This window comes from Delphinapterus leucas, chromosome 9, assembly GCF_059928025.1.
Source record: "Delphinapterus leucas isolate spDelLeu-1000000601 "Yukka" chromosome 9, BTC_Dleu_Yukka2, whole genome shotgun sequence".
NCBI lineage: Eukaryota > Metazoa > Chordata > Mammalia > Artiodactyla > Monodontidae > Delphinapterus > Delphinapterus leucas.
Window position 1 is genome coordinate 96,985,514 of NC_143137.1, and position 25,330 is coordinate 97,010,843.

Here is a 25,330-nt window from a genome sequence, read left to right on the forward strand (position 1 = left end):
ACCGCCTAGTGTGAACAGTGTCAGTGCGCTCTGGGTGGAGGGTCTCCCCCTAGTGGTGTGGTCCCTGGCCTTGCACTGGGAGAGCGACCAGGAGTATAAGACCCCCTAGACGAGGTGGTGGGGGTGTGGTCTCCGGATTGTTTGCGTTCCACCCCCGAGGAGGGGTGTGGGGGGCAGGAGGCTGAGCAAGGTGAGTCAGGCATATCATCGAGGTGTCCAGGGTATGCATGTAGGACAGATGTTAGAGCATCAAGTTTACAGAAGCTGGACACGTGGTTAATGCAGAGACTGGGGCGTGATGAGCATTCTCTGCAGGGGAGGAGTCCTCAGCATGGCGGGGGGCAGGGGGGAGGCTGGTGAGCCCCCCCACCCCGTTCCTTCTAAGCTCAAGTCAGGGTGGGCTCAGGGCCCCCCGGGGATCTTTCCTGGGTCTGGGCCCCGGCAGGAGCGGCAGTCCCGTCGAGGGGCTCAGCTCCATCTCAGACTCACCTCTCTCCCCAGAAGCTCTTCCGGCACCTGCCCAGCACAGGCAGGGGTGTGGGAGGGTGTGCCCACTGTCCTCCAGCCTCCGGGCTTCCTGGAGGTACAATAGCACCGCACTGTGAGTCCCTTTGCATGATAGGTGTGGCTCCCTCAGGACCTGTAGCCCCATCTTTCTCACACCCTGGAACGGCCCTTTACCTGCCCAGCGTCCAGGCCTCCCTCCCGTGCATCCTCCTGCAGCCCCTCTCTGGCGCTGCACTGTGCTCCCAGCTGTGCATTACCCAACTCAGGACCTTCCAATGTGGCTGCCCACACACCCCTCCCACCAGCTGGCCCCCAACATGCCCCAGTCCTGGAAGGCCAGCCTTCTTTCCCTTTTTACTTTTTACCTCCCCTGGGAGCAGCTAGAAATGCAGAATTCCAGACCTCCAGAATTGGAATCTGCATTTTGGCAAGATTCCTGGAGATTGGGGGGCACCTTGAAATCAGGAAGCCCTGCAGCCTCACCCAGCAGTCCTGACTTCCTGGAGCTGCTGAAAACAGCGTGTGGGCCCCACCTGCCTCTCTGACCCAGTGGGTCTGGGTGGAGCCCTCTGACACCACCAGGTGACGCTGCTGCCGATGTGGGCCGAACTCTGGGAACTGCCCTAAGCTGCACTTTGAGCCACCTGAGGTGGCAAATTGGCCTGGGTGTAGGTGTTTAAAGAACTGAAAGTTGCTCACATGGACTGTAGGTGTCGAAAACCGGGCTGCACATAAAAACTGAATAAAAACTGAATCTGGTCCTTGTCCCTGGCACACAGCTTCAAAGACTTGCAAATTCCTGAGTGATAGGAGTTTCCTTACAATTTCCTTTTGTTATTTGTAATGAGCCCCTTTCCCATACCCAAGTTTATGCTAATGAGGTGACTCTAGGCATGGAGGGTGCTACCCTGTGATTAGAGGGCTGGGGATTGAGTTAATCACCGATTGCTGATGAGTTCCTTGTAATGCTTTTTTTAAAAAAAATTAATTATTTATTTGGCGGTGCTGGGTCTTAGCTGTGGCACGTGGGATCATCATCATTGTGGCATGCAGGATCTTTAGTTGCGGCATGCAGGCTCTTTAGCTGCGGCATGTGAGCTCTTAATTGCGGCATGCGGGATCTAGTTCCCTGACCAGGGATCGAACCTGGGCCCCCTGTATTGGGAGCATAGAGTCTTAACCACTGGACCACAAGGGAAGTTCCTCATAATGCTTATTCAAGAACCCACAAGAAAGCCTTTGGACACAGAAACTCAGGGATCTTCTGGGCCGGTGATGGTTAATGGGCTGGGAGGGTGGCATACCCTGAGCCCACGGGGACAGAGGTTCCTGTATCCCCCTCCCACGCCCTCACCCTATGTGTCTCTTCATCTGGCTCTTCCTGGTCTATATCCTCTATAATAGAACTATAACATAAGTATTGTGCTTTCAGAGGTCTGCGGGTTGTTCTACCAAATTATTGAATCTGGGGGGGTTATGGAAACCCCTGAATTTTAGCCTCAGGGCAGCGGTCCCCAACCTTTTTGGCACCAGGGACCGGTTTCGTGGAAGACAATTTTTCCACGGACCGCGGTTGTGGGGATGGTTCAGGCAGTAATGCAAGCGATGGGGAGCAATGGGGGAGTGATGGGGAGTGATGGGGAGCGATGGGGGATTGATGGGGAGTGATGGGGGAGTGATGGGGAGTGATGGGGAGCGATGGGGGAGTGATGGGGAAGTGATGGGGAGCGATGGGGAGCGATGGGGGAGCCATGGGGAAGTGATGGGGAGTGATGGGGGAGTGATGGGGAAGTGATGGGGAGCGATGGGGAGCGATGGGGGAGTGATGGGGAAGTGATGGGGAGCGATGGGGAGTGATGGGGGAGTGATGGGGAAGTGATGGGGAGCGATGGAGAGCGATGGGGAGCGATGGGGGAGTGATGGGGAAGTGATGGGGAGTGATGGAGAGCGATGGGGAGCGATGGGGAGCAGCAGATGAAGCTTCGCTCTCTCGCCCGCCACTCACCTCCTGCTGTGCCACATGGTTCCTAACAGGCTGCAAACTGTACCAGTCTGTGGCCCAGGGTTTGGGGACCCCTGCCTTATGGGATTGAGCCCTTGATTGTGGGGCCTGACTTGAACTCTGGGTAGTTTTTTGTTTTTTGTTTTTGGCTGCACTGCACTGCACAGCTTGTGGGAGCTGCACAGTTCCCCAACCAGGGACTGAAGCCGTGCCCTTGGCTGTGGAAGTGTGGAGCCCTAATCCCTGGACCAGAGGGACTTCCCTGTGGCTGGTTTTGTCAGAGCTGAAATGAATTATAAGACACTCACTGGGTGTGGGGTGGGGTATGCACACGTCACTGGAGGCTCTAAACCAGGCTGCCCGAGGAACAGCCTCTAACACCTTGCCCTCTGTGTGTCCCCAAAGCTGGTCAAAGCCAGTGAGGTCTGGCAGCCGCTGAGCCCCAAGCCCTCCCTGCAGCCTCTGCTCATGCTCCCGAGCCCCCATTCATCAGCACCTCTGAAAGGGGTCAGACCCCAGGGGCCGGCACCGAGAGCCTGGTGGACAAGTCTCTCCCAGCCCAGAGACGCCACCATGGCCCCCAGCTCCCAGCGCCTGGCTCTTCCAGGAGCTTCCAGGCCTGCTGGGGAGCTCCTGGGGGCAAGGCCTGTGTGCTTCGCCCGCCCCCCGCCACCCCGGGCAGGTGCCAAGGACAGACAGACAGAGGACCGAGAGACATGAAGCCAAGTGGTTTTTTTTGTTTGTTTGTTTGTTTGTTTTGCGGTACGTGGGGCTCTCACTGTTGTGGCCTCTCCCATTGCAGAGCACAGGCTCCGGACACGCAGGCCCAGCGGCCATGGCTCACGGGCCCAGCCGCTCCGCGGCATGTGGGATCTTCCCGGACCGGGGCACGAACCCGTGTTCCCCGCATCGGCAGGTGGACTCTCAACCACTGCGCCACCAGGGAAGCCCCGAGTGTGTTTTTATTAGCAGCAGGTAGGAGGCATCTTGGGCTGACTGGATCCAAGAGAGAAGATTCTGGCTGAGAGGACTTGGACCGGTCACTCCTGGCAGCCAGGGGCTCTCAGGGATGTCCCTCGCTGGAGAGAGCCCTCTGCAGGGGACGTGGAGGCCTCAGAGGAGGTGGAGCCTGGTCACGGTGGAGGCAGGGGAGGGAGGGATGCTGTGTGTGGGCCAGTGAGCCCTCCACACTACTGTCTCGGGCCCTCACTATCGCCCGTGGGCAGGCAGGCAGGCGAGGTCACAGCTGGCAGGGACTGTTATCTGGGAACCATGTCTCTGGGCTCCTAACCCAGAGCTCCTCCCCAGATTAAGTGGCAAAGGCACAAGCATTGCAGGTGGGCCCGGCTGGACCAAGTCCCACCAAGCAAGTGTTCCTCTGAGCCCCCTTTGCTAGTCTGAGACCCACTCTCTAACCCAACGGCATCAAGTGCATGCAGAGGCCTGCAGCTGTTGCAGCCCTGGGTCACTGCTGCCTGAGCCCCCGCCCTCTCCTGTGTCTTACTGCCCTCAGGGACCTGCAGAGGCCCCAAGGTCAGGGGAGGCAAAGGGAGAAGCCAAGTCCACCATCCCCAGGGCAGTGTCTCGGGAAGGTGTCTTGAGGGCGGGGTCTCCGGGATGCTTACCTGTGGCGGGGACCACACACCTCATGGCACATGAGCTGAAGCAGCACTTCTGGTTCTCCATACATTGGTCATCCCTGGAGCACTCGTTTCTCTCTAAGCAGAGCTTTGGGGCCAGCAGGGCCTGCACCCGGGGACAGCAGCCAGCCTTTGGAACAGGTACTAGGGGAGAGGCGGGCCAGGCCTTCATCGTCCACTGGCTTGCTGGGGCTGCCCCACTGCTGGTCTCCGGCGGCCCCCAACCTTCACCCCCCCCCTTGGTGGCCTGGAGCTTGAAGGATGGGAGGGAGACAGCAGCCCTCGTGGATCGCTGAGCCGGGCACTGGTGATGTTGGGAGGAAGTGGGCGAGCCTCAGCTGGGCCTCCGGTGGGTCCAGCAGGTGAAGCGGTGTCATGGCCGGGCTTTTATGGGGCCACTGGGGGGTTCACTGAGAGCGGAGTGTGGAGTGCTGGCTCAAGGGGACCCTTGACAAAGCTGGTCCCTCCGTCCCTCCAGATGGGGCTCCACTGGGGCGCAGGGACGGCGGCATTACCTATGAGGGGGACCACGCAGGATCAGCTGCAGGGGCTCCTGGTGCAGCACCTGGTGTCTTGGGGACAGTTCTCATCGTTGACACAGGAGATTGTGCAGGAATCCTCGGAGGAGGAGCTGAGCTCTGGGCACACGCCTGCCCTGCACACAGGATGGGGAGGTGGGTGGGGGGTGGCCGGCCGGATCCCGCCTCCCCTGGGGCTCCTCAGGGGAAAGCAAGGTGGGGCAAGGACAGAACCATGGGGAGGCGGGTCCCCAGCAGCCCAGCGCTCTGCTTCTAGGAAAGAAAAAATCTGCCAGAAATGTGACATGGCTGACAAAAGTGTGAATCAGCTGTGAAAATTAGGAAACAAGGCGTCAGGCGCACTGCAGGAGGTGGAGTTAAGACCCTGAGGGGCCAGGACAGGCTCCCCCCATGCCCAGTTAGCTGCCCGGTCACTTTTCACCCTGGGACAGTGGCCTGGGCCCTGTGGCTCTAGTTCCCCAGCACACGGGCATCTTTGGGCAGTACCCCACTCTTCTGCTGTCACTGACACACCCCGCCGCGGGGTGTGCCTCCCCCGTTCTCTCCTCTTGTCCCAGTTACCAAACTGCCAGGTCGGGCAGTGTTTCAGGGGCGCACCTGGAGGGGAGGGAGTTCGGGACGACCCTCCTGGGCCTACCTGGCAAGGGGAGGGCCGGGGCCAGCCTCAGGGCAGCCTTCAGGGCGAGCAGGGCCAGGGCCAGGCTGGCAAGACAACGCATGGTGGCGGGTGGCAGGCAGGTGGCAGATGGTGGCTTGTGGCCCGGGGCACCTTTAAAGGAGGCAGTGGGGGGGAGGAGCATGGCGGGGAGGGCGGGCGGCTGGGGCTGCCCCAGTGGGACCGAGGGGCTTCCGGCTTGGACAGAGCCCAGACTGGGCAGCTGCTGCCTTGGGCCGCATTTGTAAACAAAAAAAGAATTCCTAATAAGGTGGACCATTTTTTTCCACTTTGAAAGTAATGCGTGTTTACTCTGAGAATTAAGAAAATGAAGGGCAGACGAAGGAAGAAATAGAATCCACAACAACACAACGTGGCGTTGTTTTCCGTGGTCGTGGGGGTGCCCTTCAGGGAGAGGGAGTCACAGGTCCAGTTCAGCACACGGTCCACAGGTAACGGAGAAGGGGGAGGAGCCCAGGCGCAGGGGTATCTGGGGGGGCGTTTTATTTCTCCCATGGTGTCTTTTCCTGAACATTCTACAGCAAGAATAGGCCGTCTTTGAGTTTATGGGCTGCATGTTCTGTGCAGAGAATGTCGGGCATCCGAGAAAGGGAGGGGCAGGGACAGTGTCAGGGCTGTTTCTGCACAGGGCGGACACTGGGAAGGCCTCTTCCCAGAAGGGCCCGCCTGTGCCCTGTGAGCGGGACCAACATCAAGGAGACGTGCCCCTCCTTCTCTGGGGAAACTTCCTTGATCCTGCTGCCCTGAGGGCCTGGACAGGGAAGGTGGCCCCGGGGTGACCACGTGTGCTGATGGTCAGTGCCCACCCCTGGTCCAGGCCATACTCTGCCTGGCCTGTGGCCTCTTGACCTTTGACACAGAGCCCCTCAGTGCTTCCCTGGGTACTCGCGTTTCCAGATGTTTTAGCCCGGAACACCCTGCCACTACGACAGACAGCTCAGGTCCCCCTGGCTCTCCCTGACTCCGGGCCCCATGTAGCACCGTCTCAGTCCCTAGGACCCCTCAGCAGAGTTCTCGGACCTCAGCCCAGGTCCCTCCCGGGGTGGCCAGTGCTGGCCTTCAGGGATGGGGGTCTGGAGTCCTGGCCAATGGCGACTTGCTACCTGCTGGTGCCTCTTTACACTGGCAGCTCACAAGATGCTCCCCCTTTGGCTGTTTCCCCTCCTGCAGTCTGAGAATGCAGTGCACAGGTCAGAGCGGGGTACTGAGGTTCAGAGAAGTGAGGGGTGGCCAGGCCACGGTCACTCGCTGGCTGGCCCTGCTGACCTTTCTCTCCCTTTTCTCTGTCCCTCCCCCTACACCACGGCCGGGAGGACTCAGGGTCCTCCTGGCTCAGATGCTGGGTCTGAGGCCAGGCTGACCACACCAGGAACTCAGGCCACGGGGCCGTGGCCTCATACTGAGTCGCCAGCCTCTGGCTCCCTGGGACACAGCCCTTGGGCTATGGGACCTGTGGTCATAGGGTCACAGGGCCTGGTCCCTTCCTCCTTGACCATAGGGCTGGCTACATACTTTGTGGGGTGCCTTGTTCAACAAGTGGGAAGAAAGTGTTCGTAAAGATACTAAATACAAAGGTTTTCCTCTTTTCCATGTCTCTCATTTTTAAAAATGGTGTTTTTTAAAAATGTCACTCTAGCTAAATTAAAATTAAATGTTTCTATTATTAGTGTGAATATTACCATTCATCTTTTTTTTTTTTTTTTTGCGGTATGCGGGCCTCTCACTGTTGTGGCCTCTCCTGTTGTGGAGCACAGGCTCTAGACGTGCAGGCTCAGTGGCCATGGCTCACGGGCCCAGCCGCTCCACAGCATGTGGGATCTTCCCGGACCGGGGCATGAACCTGTGTCACCTGCATCAGCAGGCGGACTCTCAACCACTGCGCCACCAGGGAAGCCCACCATTCATCTTTATATTGTGAAATGCCAGTTTAAATGAGAACACGAGAGCATTTGACTCTTATGTGGAATCACCAAAATCGTAGTTTACATCCCTGGTTGGGATGGGCACATGTATTTCATTCTGCACAAAACTTACAAAGTTCTTTCTCTTCACTTTTTTTCCTTTTATTTTCAGATTCACTCTGTTTTTAAAAAAATAAATTTATTTACTTTTGGCTGCATTGAGTCTTCGTTGCTGCGCATAGGCTTTCTCTAGTTGTGGCAAGCGGGGGCTACTCTTCATTGCAGTGCGCGGGCTTCTCATTGTGGTGGCTTCTCTTGTTGCAGAGCATGGGCTCTAGGCGCACGGGCTTCAGTAGTTTTGGCATGTGGGCTCAGTAGTTGTGGCTCTGAGGCTGTAGAGCGCAGGCTCAGTAGTTGTGGCACGTGGGCTTAGTTACTCAGCGGTATGTGCGATCTTCCCGGACGAGGGCTTGAACCTGTGTCCCCTGCATTGGCAGGCGGATTCTTAACCGCTGCGCCACCAGGGAAGTCCCCATGCTGGTCTTTCTGGCCAGCTGAGCTTTCGCACATTAGCATGATCCTATCACTCACCGTCCCTCCCCCCAGCCACCCCTGCCATCTGAAATTCTTCCTATACAACCTGGGGGGTGAAGTCCAAACACAGGGTGTGGCATGAATGCCCTTCCCATGAAGTGGTCAAGCAGGAGGGTTTGAACCCATGCCTGGGTGGGTCCAGCCCTGTTTCTGCTAGTTCTGTGACCTTGAACTATTTACTGTTTCTCACCTGTGCATGGGGTGAGGATGTTGCCTAAGGAACCCAGGTGTTGCAAAAGCATTTGGCACCTGGGGCATAGCACGTTAGCGGACATTCCTGTCCTTGACATTCTCTGATCTCTGTGATTTAGGTTGAGACTTTTGGGGCGGTGAGGGCTGTTAGCAGATTACATCTCAGAATGTATTTTATGATCAACACAAGGGCATTGGCTAATGTTGAAGTCTTGCCTAAGATTTGAAGGCTCAAGATTTAAGGCCCCTGGGTAAACCCATCGTGGAAGGAGTCTGTCCTTGGGAATCGGGCTCTGGTCTCATTTGCTGTGTGACCTCAGACAGGTCGTTTCCCTCCACGTGCCCCTCAGTTCTCCCACCTATGAAACGGAGGCAACGACAGCATCTTTCATAACGGGTAGGTGTGAGGGTTACATGAGGTGGTAAATTAGTGAAGGTGCCTCTTATCTAGAAAGCTTTCTACAGATTTCAACTGAGGTTATTTAGAAGATAATTTCAAAGTTTTTAAATTAGAAAAATAATTGATACACATTGCAGAAAACTTGCACAATTCAGAAAAGCATAAAGAAGAAAAAGAAAATCACACATGATCTGTGTCCTGGAGCTACCTTGTTAATGTCTTCATTCACCTTCATCTGGCTTTTTCCTATGTAAGCACATGTGTATCTGTCACATCCCACCATATATACACAGACTGTTCCCCCCAGGCAATCTCCTGTCACTGGGGCTGTGCTGCAGGTGTGGTACAGTCACATTTTACTCAGAGCACTCCCATGCCTTCAAGACTTATGGAAAGCATGGTGGTCAGTGGTGGGGAACCAAGTCACTTCCCTGGCAGGCCACCACCATTAACCCATTTCCTCAGCTTCTAAGAGAACCCTTCACACAGCCATGAGACTGGGACTGCACTTTTCATCTGGAGGGGGAGTGGAGGCCAGCTCTAATTGCTGGGTGCTGGGGAGGCCAGGCCAGGGGGGATGCAGGCCCGGTGGGCTTAGGGGGAAGGGGAGGGGCAAGAGGTGTTGGCAGGCCAGGACTTCAGGCAGGTTCTCGGCCCCGAGGGCTAGACGGAGAACCAGGAGTTTCCAGGAATGATGTTCCCTGTGCTCACCAGCCCCGGGGCAGGGACGTGGGGTCCTCGGGCCCTGGGGGTGTTCACTGGCCCCTCTGGCATGGCCTCAGCCCATCTTCTTCCAAGACCTGCAGGCCTTTTCTCTCTGCACAGCTCCTGTGTGTCAGGATGGATGGGGAAACTGAGGCTCAGCTGTGATCTCCCGGAGCATCAGTTACATGGTGAGCTAAGCGCATAGTGTCCCCACTGGTTCTGTGGGGTCAGCTGGGTTTGGGGTTTCCTCCAAACTCTCATGCCCAAGACCAGGTAGGGGAGGCCATGCCATTCACACGCTTGCCCCTCTCTGTGGGGACCATCACGGCCCCTGGGTGGGAGTCCCGTCTTCATCGGATCTCTCACAGCTCATGAACTTTTCCACACCCTGATCTTACCAAGTCAGTGCATGTAGCAGTTGCTTCTCCTGCCTCTTGCTCCTCTCCAGAAATTTCTTTCCTCCCCCAAGTTTCTCAAGGCTCTATCGGCACCTCTTGTTCAGGGCTCCTGGGTGTGGGGCTGTCGGGGAGCCCTGCCCCTTCCCTCATGATCCAACAGCACTGTGGTCCCCTCGGGCTCCCATGGGGTCTGCTGGGTTAGCGGGACATCCAGGGTGAAGGGTGTGCTGCAGGGGCTGCCGGGTGGTCCTGGTAGGAAGGCTTGGGTGGCTGCGCCCCACGGCATCACCCCTGTTCAGGGTCCCTACTCTTCATCCATTCATCCAGGCTGGTTGTCTGGCCAGGGACACCGGTGAATGCAGCCCTCTGGTCCCAGGTGTGCACTGGTGCAGGCATCTCACCGGCTGGGGACCTGGAGGCTGAGAGAGGCCGGAAGATGTGGACGGTCCAGGGGCCATGAGGGGTGGTGCTGCCAGGCACAAAGAAACGGAGTCTTCTAGGGCAGCGGTCCCTAACCTATTTGGCACCAGGGGCCAGTTTCGTGGAAGACAATTTTTCCACGGACGGGGGGCGGGGGGCAGTGGCGGGAGTGGTTCGGGCGGTAATGCCAGCGACGGGGAGGGGCAGATGAAGATTCCATTGCCCACCGCTCACCGCCTGCTGTGCGGCCCGCTTCCTAACAGGCTGCCGACCGGTACTGGGCCACGGCCCCGGGGTTGGGGACCCCAGTTCTAGGGGAGTCTGATAACCACGTCACTCAAGTGGGAGGGAGCTGGGGAGGCCGCAGACCTGGACCACACAGGGCATGGAGCCAGGCCAGATGTCAGGGTGGGTGGGCACGGCCAGTATGTTTCAGAAAGGCCCTCTGCTGGCTGACTGGGAGGTGGGACCGTGAGGGGCAGGGAGACCCCGGGAGAGCCCACTGCCTGTCCTGCTGATAAGGGTGAGGCCTGGGCAGAAGGAATGTGGGACCAGGGGCCTGGGTGTCCTGGAGCTGAGGAAGTGGGGGTCCAGCCCCGTGATCAGGGGGAGAGCAGGGTGGAGCCTCCCGCCTCGTGGTGTCTCCATAAACCCTTGAATCCAAGCCCAGTGGGCTTGTCCTGCCTCAGATGGAGCCTTGGGTAGAGAATTAGCACTAATGGGCTCACAATGGGAGGGCTTTTCAACAAGCCCAGGGAGCCAGAGGCACACCCCTTCCTTCATGATGGGGGCCTGACAGCTCAGAGAGCGGAGCAAGGCTTGCCGGGAGAACAGGGACCAAGGAGTGGATCTGTACAAGCCTGCAGGTCGCATCCCCAGGGCCAGGCCAGGGCCCACAGCACCACCCTGTCAGCTTAGAAAAGAGGCCAAAACTGTTTTCCACAATTCCTGCCACTAGGAGTCAGAGGTCAGAGGCTCCCACTTTACTCAACAGACATGACAACCTTGCAGCCCTGTCACCTCCATGACATTTAAAATTTTATGTTTGTTCTCAACATTAAAGTAATTGGAGGGACTTCCCTGGTGGCGCAGTGGTTAAGAATCCGCCTGCCAATGCAGGTGCCACGGGTTTGAGCTGTGGTCCGGGAAGATCCCACATGCCGCGGAGCAACTAAGCCCATGTGCCACAACTACTGAGCCTGCACTCTAGAGCCTGCAAGCCACAACTACTGAGCCCACGTGCCACAACTACTGAAGCCCACGTGCCCTAGAGCCCGTGCTCCACAACAAGAGAAGCCATGGCAATGAGAAGCCTGCGCACTGCAATGAAGAGTAGCCCCCACTCACCGCAACTAGAGAAAGCCCGCACGCAGCAATGAAGACCCAACGCAGCCAAAAAAAAAAAAAAGAGTAATTGGAGATTTTTCATAAAATCTAGCTTTCTTGTGTGGAAATAAACAAAACCAACCAGATGGGGAAGGCAGAGGTGTGTGTTCAGAGCTGGCTGTAGTGAGGGAGTTGCTCCCATCACTTGGTTTGGCAGAGACTCAAGGGCAGGCAGGGCAGTGGGACAGCTTCCTGGAGGAGAAGGAGGGCTCAGGGCTGCCCTGGTGGGGGCTGTGGGCCTGGGGAAGCTGGAGGTGCCCTCACTAGAAGGGGGGGTCCCATGTGATTGGTTGGGGGAGCGTGTTTGGCTTTCTCTGGTTGGTCCTGAGTTGGAGGTAGGGACTGAAATTAGGGAGGCTGTCAGTTATCGACCAAATTCTGGCCTTTTGGGGCTGATTGTTACAGGGGTTATTGTTTAGCTTCCTGGATTGTCCCTAGAGACAGCAGGCTGGCTTCCTGGGCTGGCTGCTGCAGGCTGCGGGTCAGAAGTCTGTTTTCTATGTGGTTCGGGCGTCAGCCTCACTGGGTCCTCTTGAAGAATCAGAAGCCAGCCTTGCGCTTCTGTAATGGTGGAGAGGCAACTCAGATCCACTTCCCCTTCCCAAGGGCGACTCAGGAAGCCAAGCAATAGTGGTCAGAATTCTCACTGAAAGCATCAAAACCCACAGGATTGGAAGACAGGGACCCCAAGGTAAGCCTGGACAGCTGCCTTTGCGTTCCTGCTCTAGGAAGTGAGCCGTGAACAGGAGCTTTGCTTTGGCCATGTCCCTTTGTCATAGCTGATCCACGACGTGGGCTTTGTGGAAGGCCTCCGGGGACAGGGGACTCTGTTACCATTGATCCATGAGCGCAAGCAGTGCAGCGGAGGATACAGGCACGTGGCCAGACTGGGGCTAGTTCGGGCCTGTCCAGTCTGGGAGAAGGGGACTGAGGCCAAGAGTGGGGAGTGTCTGGGCTTCCCTGGTGGCGCAGTGGTTGGGAGTCCGCCTGCTGATGCAGGGGACGCGGGTTCGTGCCCCGGTCCGGGAAGATCCCACATGCCGCGGTGCGGCTGGGCCCCTGAGCCATGGCCGCTGAGCCTGCGCGTCCGGAGCCTGTGCTCCACAACAGGAGAGGCCACGACAGTGAGAGGCCCGAGTACCGCAAAAAAAAAAAAAAAAAAGAATGGGGAGTGTCTGGAGGGACTGGAACGGTGGGAACATGGGGACCGAGGGGACAGCAGCAGAGACAGAGACCCCACGTCTCGATGGTCCAGGAAAAGGGCTTTGTACGTTCGTCCAAGTGTGATGGGAATAAATGAAGGGCCTGAGCAGGGGAGGGTCTGGTGCGTGTTTAGAAAGACCTCTTGGGCTGCTGTGTGGAGAACAGAGTGAGGGGTGGGCAGGGTGAGGGGGGAGACCAGGTGGCTTCTACAGCAGCAGGGGTGAGGTGGGGTGCTGTGTGGTGAGGGGCATCCATGCACTTTGAAGGCAGACCCACTGGGACCCGGATATACAGCAAGCCAGAGGCCAGAAGTGTCTGGAACATCAGGGGAGCTGTCAGCTTATGGGAAATGCATGGGGTTTGCAGGGAAGGAGTGCAGGGAGGGGTTCCTGGCTGAGCCGCAAGACACCACATTTGGGAACTGGTTGGGGAGAAGGATGCAGAAATCCAGGTGGAAGAGGGGTGGGCGGAATGGAAGCACCAAGAGCAGCACCTTCCAGGGGAGGGGACTCCCCCTAGGTGTCCCAGCTGAGCCTCCTTGTGAAGGCAAGGAAAAAAGTCCTGAACGGAAAACAAACCTCGCCGGGTAGCAACAAATGATCAGGAGCTGAGTTAGGTGAAAGAAGGACCCCAAGAAGGCTCAGCAGAGCCGTAAGTGGCCTTTGCCCTGCCAGCCGAACTTGATATTGAACGCAGCCAGCAGGAGACAAAACCCAGGATGTGCCCAAGATGGGGCTCTAAGGACTCAAAGATCTAGAAATCAAACTCTCCCACCCACAGAACATGGCAAGGAAAACCATCTCAAACTGTGGCCCAGAACAGAGTAGAGAATATACCTCTTGAGGATTCACACCAAACACGTGTGGCACAGAGCAGCCTGCAGGGGAGCTCGGCACTATGCAGACACAGGGATGGCTGATGCTCTTTACGAAGTAAAACCCGGAGAAGAGAAACACTGTGGAGACCGTCGTGTGGGGTCCCGGGGTTCCTCTCTGGAAGGGTGTTTGTGGGGCAGGGCTCTCCCCACTCCTGGTAGCCGCTGCTGGTCTCTGGCACACAAGGGTGGTGATGGTAGGGCCCACCAGCAGGCCTTTTCGATCTGGAGATTTCTGTCTTGGCGGTAGGCTCCAAGGATGGATGTCCGTGCCTGGGTCCCTCTGCAGCACGGGGAGGGAGATGGGAGAGTGGGGGCAGGGGTCCCAGGTGGCCCCCGGCCAGCCCACCTAGTGCTTAATCTTGTCCAAGTGGGTTTCTGACTCTGGTGGTTAAACAAGGCTATGAATGGATCAGGTGTGGAACAACACCTGGGCTCAAGCTCTTCTTGTGGTGACAATGGCTGTTGTCTTTTTAAAAAAATTTATTTATTTTATTTATTTACTTTTGGCTGTGTTGGGTCTTCGTTGCTGCGTGTGGGCTTTCTCTAGTTGCGGCGAGCAGGGGCTACTCTTCGTTGCGGTGCGTGGGCTTCTCATTGCCATGGCTTCTCTTGTAGAGCACGGGCTCTAGGCACATGGGCTTCAGTAGTTGTGGTGCACAGGCTTAGTTGCTCCGTGGCATGTGGGATCTTCCCGGACCAGGGCTCAAACCCGTGGCCCCTGCATCGGCAGGCGGACTCTCAACCACTGCGCCACCAGGGAAGCCCTGGAAGCTTTTTGATTACTGCTTCAGTCTCTGTATTAGTGATTGGTATATTCAGATTTTTAAAATTTCTTCCTGATTCAGTCTTGGAAGTTTGTATGATTTTAAAAATTTGTCCATTTCTTCTAGGTTGTTCAACTTGTTGGTGTGTAGCTGTTCATAATGTTCTCTTATAGTCCTTGTATTCCTGTGGTATCTGGCTTTTTTCCCTCCTCTTTGTTTCTGATTTTATTTATCAAGCCCTTCTCTCTTTTTTCCTTAGTGAGTCTAGCTAATAGTTGTCAATTTTGTTTGTCTTTGCAAAGAACCAGCTCTTAGTTTCTTTGATCTTTTCTGTTGTCTTTTTAGTCTCTATTTGATTTATTTTTGCTCCGGTCTTTATTATTTCAGTCTTTATATTAACTTTGGGCTTCATTTGTTCTTTTTCTAGTTCCTTTAGGTATAAAGTTAGATTGTTTACTTGAGATTTTTCCTGTTTCTTGAGTTGACCTGTATTGCTATAAACTTCTCTCTTAGTACCACTTTTGCAGCATCACATGTTGGTATGTAGTATATTTATTTTTATTTGTCTTCTGGTAATTTGTGATTTCTCCTTTGATTTCTTTGTTGACCCAGTAGTTGTTCAGTAGCATGTTGTTCAGTCTCCACATATTTGTGATTTTTCCCACTTTCTTCTTGTAGTTGACATCTAGTTTCATTCCGTTGTGATCAGAAAATATGTTTAATATGATTTCAATCTTAAATTTATTGAGACTTCTTTTGTGTCTCAACATACGGTTTATCCTTGAGAAAGTTCCCAGTGCGCTTGAGGAGAATGTGTATTCTGCTGCGTTTGGATAGAATGTTCTGTATACATCTATCAAATCCATCTGGTCTAATGCTTCACTTAAGAGTGTTGCTTCCTTGTTGAGTTTCTGTCTGGATGATCTTTCCACTGATGTTGGGGTGTTAAACTCCTCTACTATTATTGTGTTACAGTCAGTTTCTCCGTTTAGAACTGTTAATAATTACTTTAAACATTTTGGTTTTCCTATGTTAGATGCATATATATCGATCATTGTTCCGTCTTCTTGATGAATTGTCTCCTTTATCAATACATAATGTCCATTTTTGTCTCCTGTTACCTTTTCTGGCTTGAAGTCATTTTGTCTGACATAAGTATGGCTATCCCAGCTTTGTTTTGGCTGCCATTTGCTTGAAGTATCGTTTTCCATCCCTTAACTTTGAGCCTATGTTTGTCTCCAGAGCTGAGGTGAGTCTCTTGGAGGCAGCATATAGTTGGGTCTTATTTTTTAATCCAGCCACTCTGTGTCTTTTGATTGGTGAAGTCAATCCAGTTTCACTTAGGGTGATCATTGATAAATGAGGATTTAGTACTGTCATTTTATCTTTGGTTTTCTGATTTCTCTATACCTCCATTGTTTCTTTTTCCTTGTGTTTCTGTCTGCCATTTTGGTTTGGTGGTCTTCTTTGGTATTTTTCTCAGTTTCCTTTTTTTGTTTTTTTGTGTTTCATGTCTCTGCTCTGTGTTTATGTTTTCTTTGTTACCCTGAGGTTTGTATATAATGTCTCATAGATAAAATAGTCCTTTTTCTTTTTAAAAAATCTTGTGTGCCTGCCAATGCAGGGAACAAGGGTTTGAGCCCTGGGTCGGGAAGATCCCACATGCTGCGGAGCAACTAAGCCCGTGCGCCGTAACTACTGAGCCTGCTCTCTGGAGCCCGTGAGCCACAACTACTGAAGCCCGTGTGCCACAACTACTGAGTCCTTGTGCCTAGAGCCCGTGCTCCACAACAAGAGAAGCCACCGCGATGAGAAGCCCATGCACTGCAACAAAGAGCAGCCCCCGCTCGCTGCAACTAGAGAAAGCCTGTGTGCAGCAATGAACAACGAACGCAGCCAAAATAAATAAGTAAATAAATAAATTTATAAAAAAAAAAACTTGTGTAAATATTATGGAAATACAGCATCAAAGCTAGCCTCCTAATCTCATCTCCCCCCACCTTTAAAATCGACGTATAGTTGACTTACGTTTTGCTAGTTTCAGGTGTACAGCAAAGCGATTCAGTTACATACATTCCTTTTCAGATTCTTTTCCATTATAGGTTATTACAAGATATTGAGTATAGTTCCCTGTGCTGTACAGCAGGTCCTTGTTGTTTATCTATGTTATACGTAGTAGTGTGTATCTGTTAATCCCAAACTCCTAACTTATCCTCCCCTCCCCGCTTTCCCCTTTGGTAACCAAAAGTTTGTTTTCTATGTCTGTGAGTCTAAAACAGTCCTTTTTCTGCTGATAGTATCTTATTTTCATTTACCTATATGAGTTTCATCCTTTTCTTCTTCCCCTTTTATGTTTTTGTTGTCTCAAATTATCCCTTTTTTTGTTGTAAGTTTGTTACTTATACCTGAAAATGAGATAGCTATAGCTGTTTTTCTGCTTTCCATTTTTTTTTTTTTTTTTTTTTGCGGTACGCGGGCCTCTCACTGTTGTGGCCTCTCCCGTTGCGGAGCACAGGCTCCGGACGCGCAGGCTCAGCGGCCGTGGCTCACGGGCCCAGCCGCTCTGCGGCACGTGGGATCCTCCCAGACCGGGGCACGAACCTGTGTCCCCTGCATCGGCAGGCGGACTCTCAACCACTCCGCCACCAGGGAAGCCCCTTGCTCAAAGTTTTGTGTATTTTTGCTGTTTTGTTTTTAGTAGAAGAGTTCCTTTCAGCATTTCTTGTAAAGCAGGTCTAGTGGTGATGAATTCCCTCACCTTTGTTTGTCTGGGAAAGTCTTTATTTCTCCTTCATTTTTGAATGACAAATTTGCTGTATAGGGTATTCCTTTTTTTTAAAAAATTAATTTATTTTATTTTTGTGTTGGGTCTTCACTGCTGCACGCAGGCTTTCTCTAGTTGCGGCGAGCGGGGGCTACACTTTGTTGCAGTGCATGGGCTTCTCATTGCGGTGGCCTCTCTTGCTGCGGAGCACAGGCTTCAGTAGTTGTGGCTCGCGGGCTCCAGAGCGCAGGCTCAGCAGCTGTGGCACATGGGCTCAGTCGCCCTGCAGCATGTGGGATCTTCCCGGACCAGGGATCAAACCCCTGTGCCCTGCATTGGCAGGCGGATTCCCAACCACTGTGCCACCAGGGAAGTCCCTGTATAGAGTATTCTTGAGTGACAATTTTTATCTTTCAGTATTTTGAGAATGTCACTCCACTCCCTCTGGCCTGTAGGGTTTCTGCTGAGAAATCTGCTGATAGCCTAATTCGGGTTCCTTTGTAGATTACCATTTTTTCCCCGGCTGCCTTTAAGTTCTTTCTTTTTCCTTGACTTTTGGCAATTTTAATATAATGTGTCTCAAGGAAAGTCTTCTTGCGTTGAGGTAATTAGGTGTTCTTGTAACTTCATGGACTTGTGTATCCAGTTCCTTCCCCAAATTTGGGAAGTGTTCAGCTATTATTTCTTTAAATAAGCTCCCTTCTCCCTCTCTTCTCCTTCTGGGATACCCATTATGCTAATATTGCCCTTCCTAAAAGATAGCTCTTGTAGGATTTCCTCATTTAAAGGAATATCTTATTTCTCTTTCCTCTTTTACTTGTATTATTGTTAGATTTCTATCTTCTATCTTGGAGCTCACTAATTCTCTCTTCCATATGGTCTGCTCCATTTCCAGTGCTAATACTCTCTTCATCTCATTTATTGAGGTCTTCAGCTCCAGAATTTCTCTTTGGTTCCTTTTGAGAGTTTCGGTCTTTTTGGTAAAGTGTACCTTCTGTTTATCGTTTTTATTCCTGAGCTCATTAAACTGCCTTTCTGACTTTTCTTGTATCTCTGAGTTTCTTTTTTTTTTTTTTTTTGCGGTACACGGGCCTCTCACTGTTGTGGCCTCTCCCGTTGCGGAGCACAGGCTCTGGACGCGCAGGCTCAGCGGCCGTGGCTCAGGGGCCCAGCCGCTCCGCGGCATGTGGGATCCTCCCGGACCGGGGCACGAACCCGTCTCCCCTGCCTCGGCAGGCGGACTCTCAACCACTGCGCCACCAGGGGAGCCCTCTCTGAGTTTCTTGATTACAGCTATCTGAATTTTCTATCAGATCACAATATTTCATGACTTTAAGTTTGGTGTCTGGAGAATTGTCATTTTCTTTTTGTGCAGTGTTACTGTGGTTCTTCGTGTTGTTTGATGAACTGTTCCTTTGCTGGTACATTTGAGGCTGGACAGGTTGGGAGTTAGAGTCCGTTCTTTTATTTTCCAGTAGGTGGCGCTATCACACAAGTTTTTGGTTTCTCTTAGCTGAGCTGCCCCTGGTTCTATTTCAGTGCACTTTCCAGCTTCGTCGTCTCTGTAAAAAGTGTGGCTCTGTGCATTCATTGTCATTTCTTGTGCCTCTGGTGTCATTGCTGCCTTGTTTCTGCCAGGGCTGCTGTCATCCCTGGGATGGTGGGCTCTTTCCTTATGTCTGGGATCCCCGGAGACACAGGCTCCCTGTGGAGGAGGGAAGACGAGGGGAGGGGAGCCAGGGTCCACGGGGCACCTCTCCTGTGTCTGGTGTTGTAAGGTTCCCGGGCCCCACCACTGCAGATGGGGGCGTGTCGTGGGCGCCTCAGCGGCTGGGAGGATGGTCCCCCAGCCCTCACTGCCACTGCTGCCCAGTTACCTGTGGCCACGGGTGCCGGTGCAGCTGGGACGCCTGAGTCATATGTGCCCCTTCTTCTGCTGCTCCTGGGTTCTCTGAAGCTGTGGGCTCAGCTGCCGTGGTCAGAGGGCTGGGACTGCAGGCAGGCACCCATTCCACTGTTCCCACGGTTCTGTCTTCTCTATTTCAGTTCACCCACCTTTAGATGTACTGATGTGTGGACATTCCCCGTCCTGCTGTGTTGGGCAGAGGAGCCTTTGCTGAGCTGTGGACGTTTTACCGGGTATAGATCGAAGGGGAAGGACAAAGGTAGTTTTCCACTCCACCATGTTTCTGATGTCACTCTTTAACTTTAAAAGACAGTTTTACAATTACCGAGTGGTAGCGTGATCATAACAAATTAATTAAAAACAATTTGGCATCTTCCACGTTCTATTATTTTACATGAATCTCATCTAAAAAATTAAAAAGCAGTTTGCACAGCCAAAGTGTAACAGGAAGAGCCAAATTTGACATGTTGGATCTGTTCCTTTTACTTTAACCTTTGCTTTCCGCCGCTTTTGTTCACTAAAAGGATACTGTCTCTACACAATGGCCTGCCTCTGGGAACCCCGCCCCTCTGCCTGAATGTTAAACCAAAGTGCCTTTGTTCAGGCAAACATCCGGCCCTGTCCACCTGTGGATGGCTGCAAGAAAGAAGAAATTAACACCTCCCCTCCCCAAGGCTGGTCATTCCAGGTGATATCTGCAAAACTTATGGCTTTTTTACTTTACTTCCTCATCTCCTCCCCCTCTCTGTGCTATAAAAGAAACTGGCATCCAAACCCCGATAAGATGGTTATTTTGAGACTTTAATCTGCCATCTTCTCGATCTGCCTGCTTTCTGAATAAAGTCGTATTCCGTGCCTCAACACCTGTCTCTGATTTTTTGGCCTGTCGTGCGGTGAGCTGAGCGAGCTTGGACTCGGTAACAAAAGGAGAAACCATGGATCACACAGAGGTGGGGGAAGCATGCAGCTAGACCAGAGGAAGAACCGGCATTTGGGCTCCATCTCTCTGCAGACCAGTGTTCTCCACTGCTCATGCTGCCGCGCAGTTTCATTAAGTTCGGCAAAGACAGTTCTATTCCAGCACTTGATGGCAAAACCCGTTTCCCAGGGTGCGGAGCGGGTGGCTTGGGGCTACCAGATGTCACGGCAGAGAGCTGTAACCACAGAGAATCCTGAGCCCAGAAGTGGGAGGGGGTGTCAGAGAAGGAGCCAGGGATATCTGCTCAGAGGAGACGACTCCAGAGCTGGATCTTGGTGTGTGAAGTTGGGGGCAGAGCCAGGTGGAGACAAGGCACAGTCATCCAGGGGAGCAGACATGGAGGAGGGCCCCCGAGGCTAAGTGCGAAGGAAATGGTGGTTTCCAAGAATAAGAAAAGTCAGCGTCCTAAGTGAACAGCGAGGGCACGGAGACTCCTGGAGAGAGGAGCAGAGGTCCCTTGTGGCTGGAGAGACTGCACACAGTTCTCCCCTCCAGGCTCAGTGCAGGAAGAGCAGACCCAACCGCCTCTGAATCCACTCCTGCCAGGATTCTGCCGACCTCTGTGGGCATCCCTAGCCCTCATCGTCCTGCTCCCCGTGATGTGTGGTCCTCTTGTGCCCACTGTGACACCAGGCGCTCCTGGCCTGGCAGCCCCTCCTTTGTGCCTGGCGGGAGGCTTAACCTCCTGCAACCAGCCTCTAAATGGCGAGGTCCTGAAGGCACGTGGCCGAGCCCTCTGCTTTGCTGGGGCTTCTGCACGGCCCACCCCCAGGCAGCCCTGTTTCTCCTCTGAGCTCCGGCCAGCCCCTCTCCTGCTAAGCCTGCACCTCCACCACCAAGCCTGGCCAGAACCCTGGGGGCTTCTGGCCAAGTCCTGCCAATGTTATCCCTAAATACGTCACTTCCACTCCTCACTCTCTCCTACCTCCCTCTCCCTGTGACCTTGTGCCTCAGGGTCCGTCCTCCTAACCGCTTCTCAAAATGCAGATGTAATGGCTCTCTTGCTCACCAGCTTTGGCAGGCTGAGTGATCTGCCAGCCAGAGAGGGTGGGACATGCATGACCACCACCCATCCATCCGTTCATTCAGCAGGTATACATTGGGCGCATACTTTTGACTTGGCACTGTTCAAGGAGCATGCTTCCCACAGGAGACAGACAACCGTTCTTTCATTTCAGCCACAGGAGTGTGTAGGAGAGCAGGGCCGAGATTTGAAGCCAGGGCAGTTGGACAAGCCAGGCTCCACCATGTGCTACAGAGGGACTTCATGCAAATCAGGTCATTGATCAGGTAAGTAGGTCATCTTATTGAAGGCTCAGGTCTGCCATCACTAATGTGAACTTCAGCCGGAATATCTGTCAGGGTCCAGCTGGAAAAGGAAAGCTTGTTTATGGTGGGACTTTTCCAGTGTATACCTGCTGAGTGAATGGATGGATGGGCAGTGGTCATGTATGTCCCACCCCTGTCTGGACGTGGTGAAAGAGGTGATTGTAGGGGAGGAGTAGAGGGGGACGGCCGAGGCAGGTGGTGAGTGGAGCGGTCTCTCTGCTGGTCCCCAGGGAAGTGGGGAGCACCTCCGCCATGCATACATTTCTCAAGCCTGAGAAGGGAGGTTTGGGGAGACGGCCCCCGTCTCTGCCCTCAGGAGACATTGTGAGGACAAGAGTGCCATCGTGGACTGCCACCAGCCTGCCCGCCCCTATGGCTTGGGCAGCGCTGCTCCCCAGAACTTTCTCCAGCGGTGGAAGTATGTCCAGTATGCAGCCACAGGAGGCTCTTGAGTACTAGCGTGACTAGTGCAACTGAGGACCTGAATCTGTAATTTGTTTCACTGCGGGTAATTAAACCTAAATAGTCACCCAGAGCGAGGGATCTGAGAGCCACATCTCCGAGGCCGCGTTGCCAGCTGGCTTCCTGTTAGATTCTGCAGTAGGAGGCGTCAGAGGGGGACTGGAGGGGGTGGGGCAGGAGATGGCCTCCTATTTTGTCCTGGCAGGGTCACTCCTGCAGTGGCCAGCGTCCATCTCCTTCCAGCACCCTGGAGCGGGCCTTGTGGCTTGGTGCTCAGCAGCACCCCTCAGCCAGCCACGCTTGTTCTGTGGATGTTAGGCACGCTGATGGCATCAGAATTTACACCTGTTTGAATTTTGTCTCCCTCATTACTAGCGAGGTGACCGCATTTTATGTTACCCCCGTTTCATCGTCTCCTGTGCCCTGCTTGTTCATACTCTGTGGCCTGTGCACTTTCCTGTCAGGCTGTTACTGATTTGTAGACATTCCTCTTACCTGTTGGATATGAATTCTGTGTGTTGCAAATACTTCCTTTCATTAGGTTGTTTTTATTACCAATCTATGGTATTTTTTTGTCCTGTGAAATATGTAAAGTTTTATGTGGTCAGAATTGTGCGCTACTTTATGCCTTCTTGCTATAACCCGGACTAATCTAGCCCAGAGTTATAAACACATCCTTCTGTAGTTTTAGTAATACTCTGATGGATTTTTTAACGTTAAGTTCTTTTGGTTCATTGGAAATCATATGTGTGCAAATGTGTATCAGGTCAGGAATTAATATAATTAATTTCCCTCAAAGCTGACAGATTGCTCCAAGCCCACTCTTTCCTCCTTGATTTTAAATCCTGCCTGTTTAAGGCCCTGTCCTTTTGTTCAATTTGTTCAGTGTCTTGAATTCTGCTATCGCTCGGCAGTGTGTGTGATGCGGCATGGCGTGGAGGGAGGGTCAGAGCACACGGCCCGGCTCACGTGGGTACCACTGCAGCTCTGCATGGACCCTGTGCTCCATCTTCAAGGTAAAATCCTGAAGCTCAGAGTTTCAGCGATGTGCTCACTTCACGGACCCTCAGCCTGATGTTTCCAGCCGAGAGGGCTGGCTCCAAAGCCTGTGTTTTCTAGAAACTCGAGTGACAGGACCGGGGTCTGGGTGGTTCAGAAATGGTGCTCCAGGAACACCTCAGCGTCAGAGCGCCCAAACCTCTGTCTGGGCTCGTTTTCTCTTCAATCTGCACTTTACCTGGGAATCTCGTGCTTTCCTTTGGCTTCAGATACCATCTGGATGCCAAAGACCTATAGGCCTGTTTCTCCACCCAACCTGCCCCCCAGGCTCCAGGCCCAGGCATGGACCTGCCTGGGGACATTCCCCTGCAGGGCTCAAGCAGACCCCTTCCCGCCAGCCCACATCTTTCTTCTCCCCACTCAGGGACTGCCACCAGCACCCACTGGGGGTTTGAGCTGCCATCCTGGGCAGCCATCTTTTTTTTAAAATTGTGTTTCGTTGTTGTGGTTGTTTTTGGGTTTTGTTTGTTTGGTTGGTTTTTTTTGGCCTCACCGCACGGCATGTGACATCTTAGATCCCTGACCAGGGATCGAACCCGTGCCCCCTGCAGTGGAAGCGTGGAGCCCTAACCACTGGACCGCCGGGGCACTCCCTGGGCAGCCATCCTTGACTCGTCACTCTCTCTCACTCTGTCCATCCTTTCTGGAGTCCTGTCAGCATCTGTCGGCTGTGCCCTCCCTGTGGCTAGAGGGGCCTGCTGAAAGCGCCATCTAATCAGCTCTGCAGAGCAGGCCTACTGCACGCAAAATAAAACGGACATTCCCTGAGCCCCCCCTGGGGGCTTCACTGCTTTTGGCCTGGCCCACACTCCTCTGGGGTTGGACCTCCTCTTCCTCCCCTGCGCCCTCTCTCGCCTCTCCCACCTCAAGTGAACCCCAATCCCCTGGGCCTCCCCAGAAACCACTCACGTTGGTTTCATGCCGGTTCCTTGTGTCGGGGTCTGTTTCAGGGAGCCCAAGGCAAGACGTGAGCTGTACAATAAGTCCCCTACATACGAACCTTCAAGCTGTGAACTTTCAAAGATGTGAACGTGTGTTCCATCAACGTCAGGCATGAGCGAAATTGCAGCTTGCCCTCCGTCTCCTATTGCTGGCGATCCTTCAGCTCTACCATCTCCCACCTCCTTTCCCTCCTCCAGTCAATAACGTTCTTGCCTTTTCACTCGATGCCAGCCCCTGTGTGCCAGCTGTTGTACTGCACTGCTGTACTTTTCAAGGTACTGCACTGTAAGATTAAAAATGTTTATATTTTGTGTTTGTTTGTTTTTATGTATTATTTGTGTGAAAAGTATTATAAACCTATTACAGCACAGTACTACATAGCCGATTGTGTTAGCTGAGTACCTTTGCTAACTTTGTTAGACTTGTGAACAAATTGGACTTACGAATGCGCTCTCGGAACGGAACTCGTTCTTACGTAGGGGACTTACTGTATTTGTTTTAGGGTGGATGAGCTTTCTGGAGCTGCCATGACACTGACCACAAACGCAGCAACTTAAATCCACACACTTATCCTCTTATAGTTCTGTAGGTCAGAAGTCCAGTTTGGGTCCCTTGGGCTACAATCAGGGTGTCTCAGGGCCCCCTTCTTCCTGGAGACTCCAGGGGAGGATCCATTTCCTTGCTTGTTTGTGTCACTGGCAGAATTCACTTCCTTGCGGTTGTAGGACTGAGGTCCCCCTTCCTCACTGGCTCTCAGCTTCTGAGGTCACCCACATTTCTTGTTTTTAAAAATTTATTTTTGGCTGCGTTGGGTCTTCATTGCTGGGTGAGTGCTTTCTCTAGTTGAGGCGAGCGGGGGCTTCTCTTCGTGTGGTGCACGGGCTTCTCATTGCTGTGGAGCACGGGCTCTAGGTGCGTGGGCTTTAGTAGTTGTAGCACGCGGGCTCAGTAGTTGGGGCATGCGGGTTCTAGGGTGCGCAGGCTTCAGTAGTTGTGGCGCATGGGCTTAGTTGCTCCACGGAATGTGGGATCTTCCTGGAGCAGGGATCGAACTCACGTCCCCTGCATTGGCAGGCAGATTCATAGAGGCAGAAAGTAGAATGGTGGTTGCCAGGGGCTGCGGGAGAGGACAAGGGGAATTACTGTTTAATGGGGGCAGAGTTTGGGAAGATGAAAAGTTCAGTGTATGGATGGTGGTGTTGGTAGCACAACACGTGAGTTCGCTTAATGCCCCTGAACTGTACACTTGAAAGTGGTTAGGATGGTAAATTTTATGTGATGTGTGTTTCACAACGACAACGACAAAAACAACAACAGCAACACAGAGAGTTGAGTTCTGGGCCCTGGGAAACAGCTGAGGGTCAGGTCCCTCTCCCGGCCGGCCGAGGGGGATCTCCCTGCCGCCCCTACTTTGTATACAGACCCTCTGCCGCATCACTTGCGGGGGTCACGTCTGGCGCTTCACTGAGGATGGAGAGACAATGTTTCACCGGCAGGGGGCGCCAAGTACCCGTGCACCTGCCCCGCTCCGCCGGCCTGTCCAGGCAAGTCTCCCACCGTCTGGGTTTTGAGGGGAGTCTCCCAGAAGGAGCCTCGGCTCCTCTCATGCTGGCTCCTGGGCGAGATGCGTGGAGCCGATACGCCCCGTGTTCTCTGATCCCATTTGCTCACAAACCCTCCACTTA

The 25,330-nt window shown here is 53.4% G+C and overlaps 2 protein-coding genes across 7 annotated transcripts in view; one reads left to right on the top strand and one right to left on the bottom strand.

Annotated features, from left to right (window-relative positions):
- The window catches only part of RAMP3 (receptor activity modifying protein 3), a 52,771-nt gene that overhangs the window by 5,616 nt on the left and 21,825 nt on the right, over positions 1-25,330 (top strand). For 3 of the 6 annotated variants that reach the window (XR_016394419.1, XR_016394416.1, XR_016394417.1), the window contains 2 exons: positions 19,015-19,133; positions 19,399-19,735. The exons of 1 other annotated variant lie outside the window; for it this stretch is intronic. The gene's annotated coding sequence lies outside the window, so the exon portion shown is untranslated. 2 more of the 6 variants (XR_016394418.1, XR_016394420.1) reach the window with 2 other exon arrangements.
- LOC111184533 (whey acidic protein-like) lies at positions 3,935-5,407 on the bottom strand. The gene is given in 3 exon segments (XM_089917881.1): positions 3,935-4,293; positions 4,665-4,799; positions 5,326-5,407. Coding segments are annotated over 3 exon segments (492 nt in total). The 3' UTR covers positions 3,935-4,018.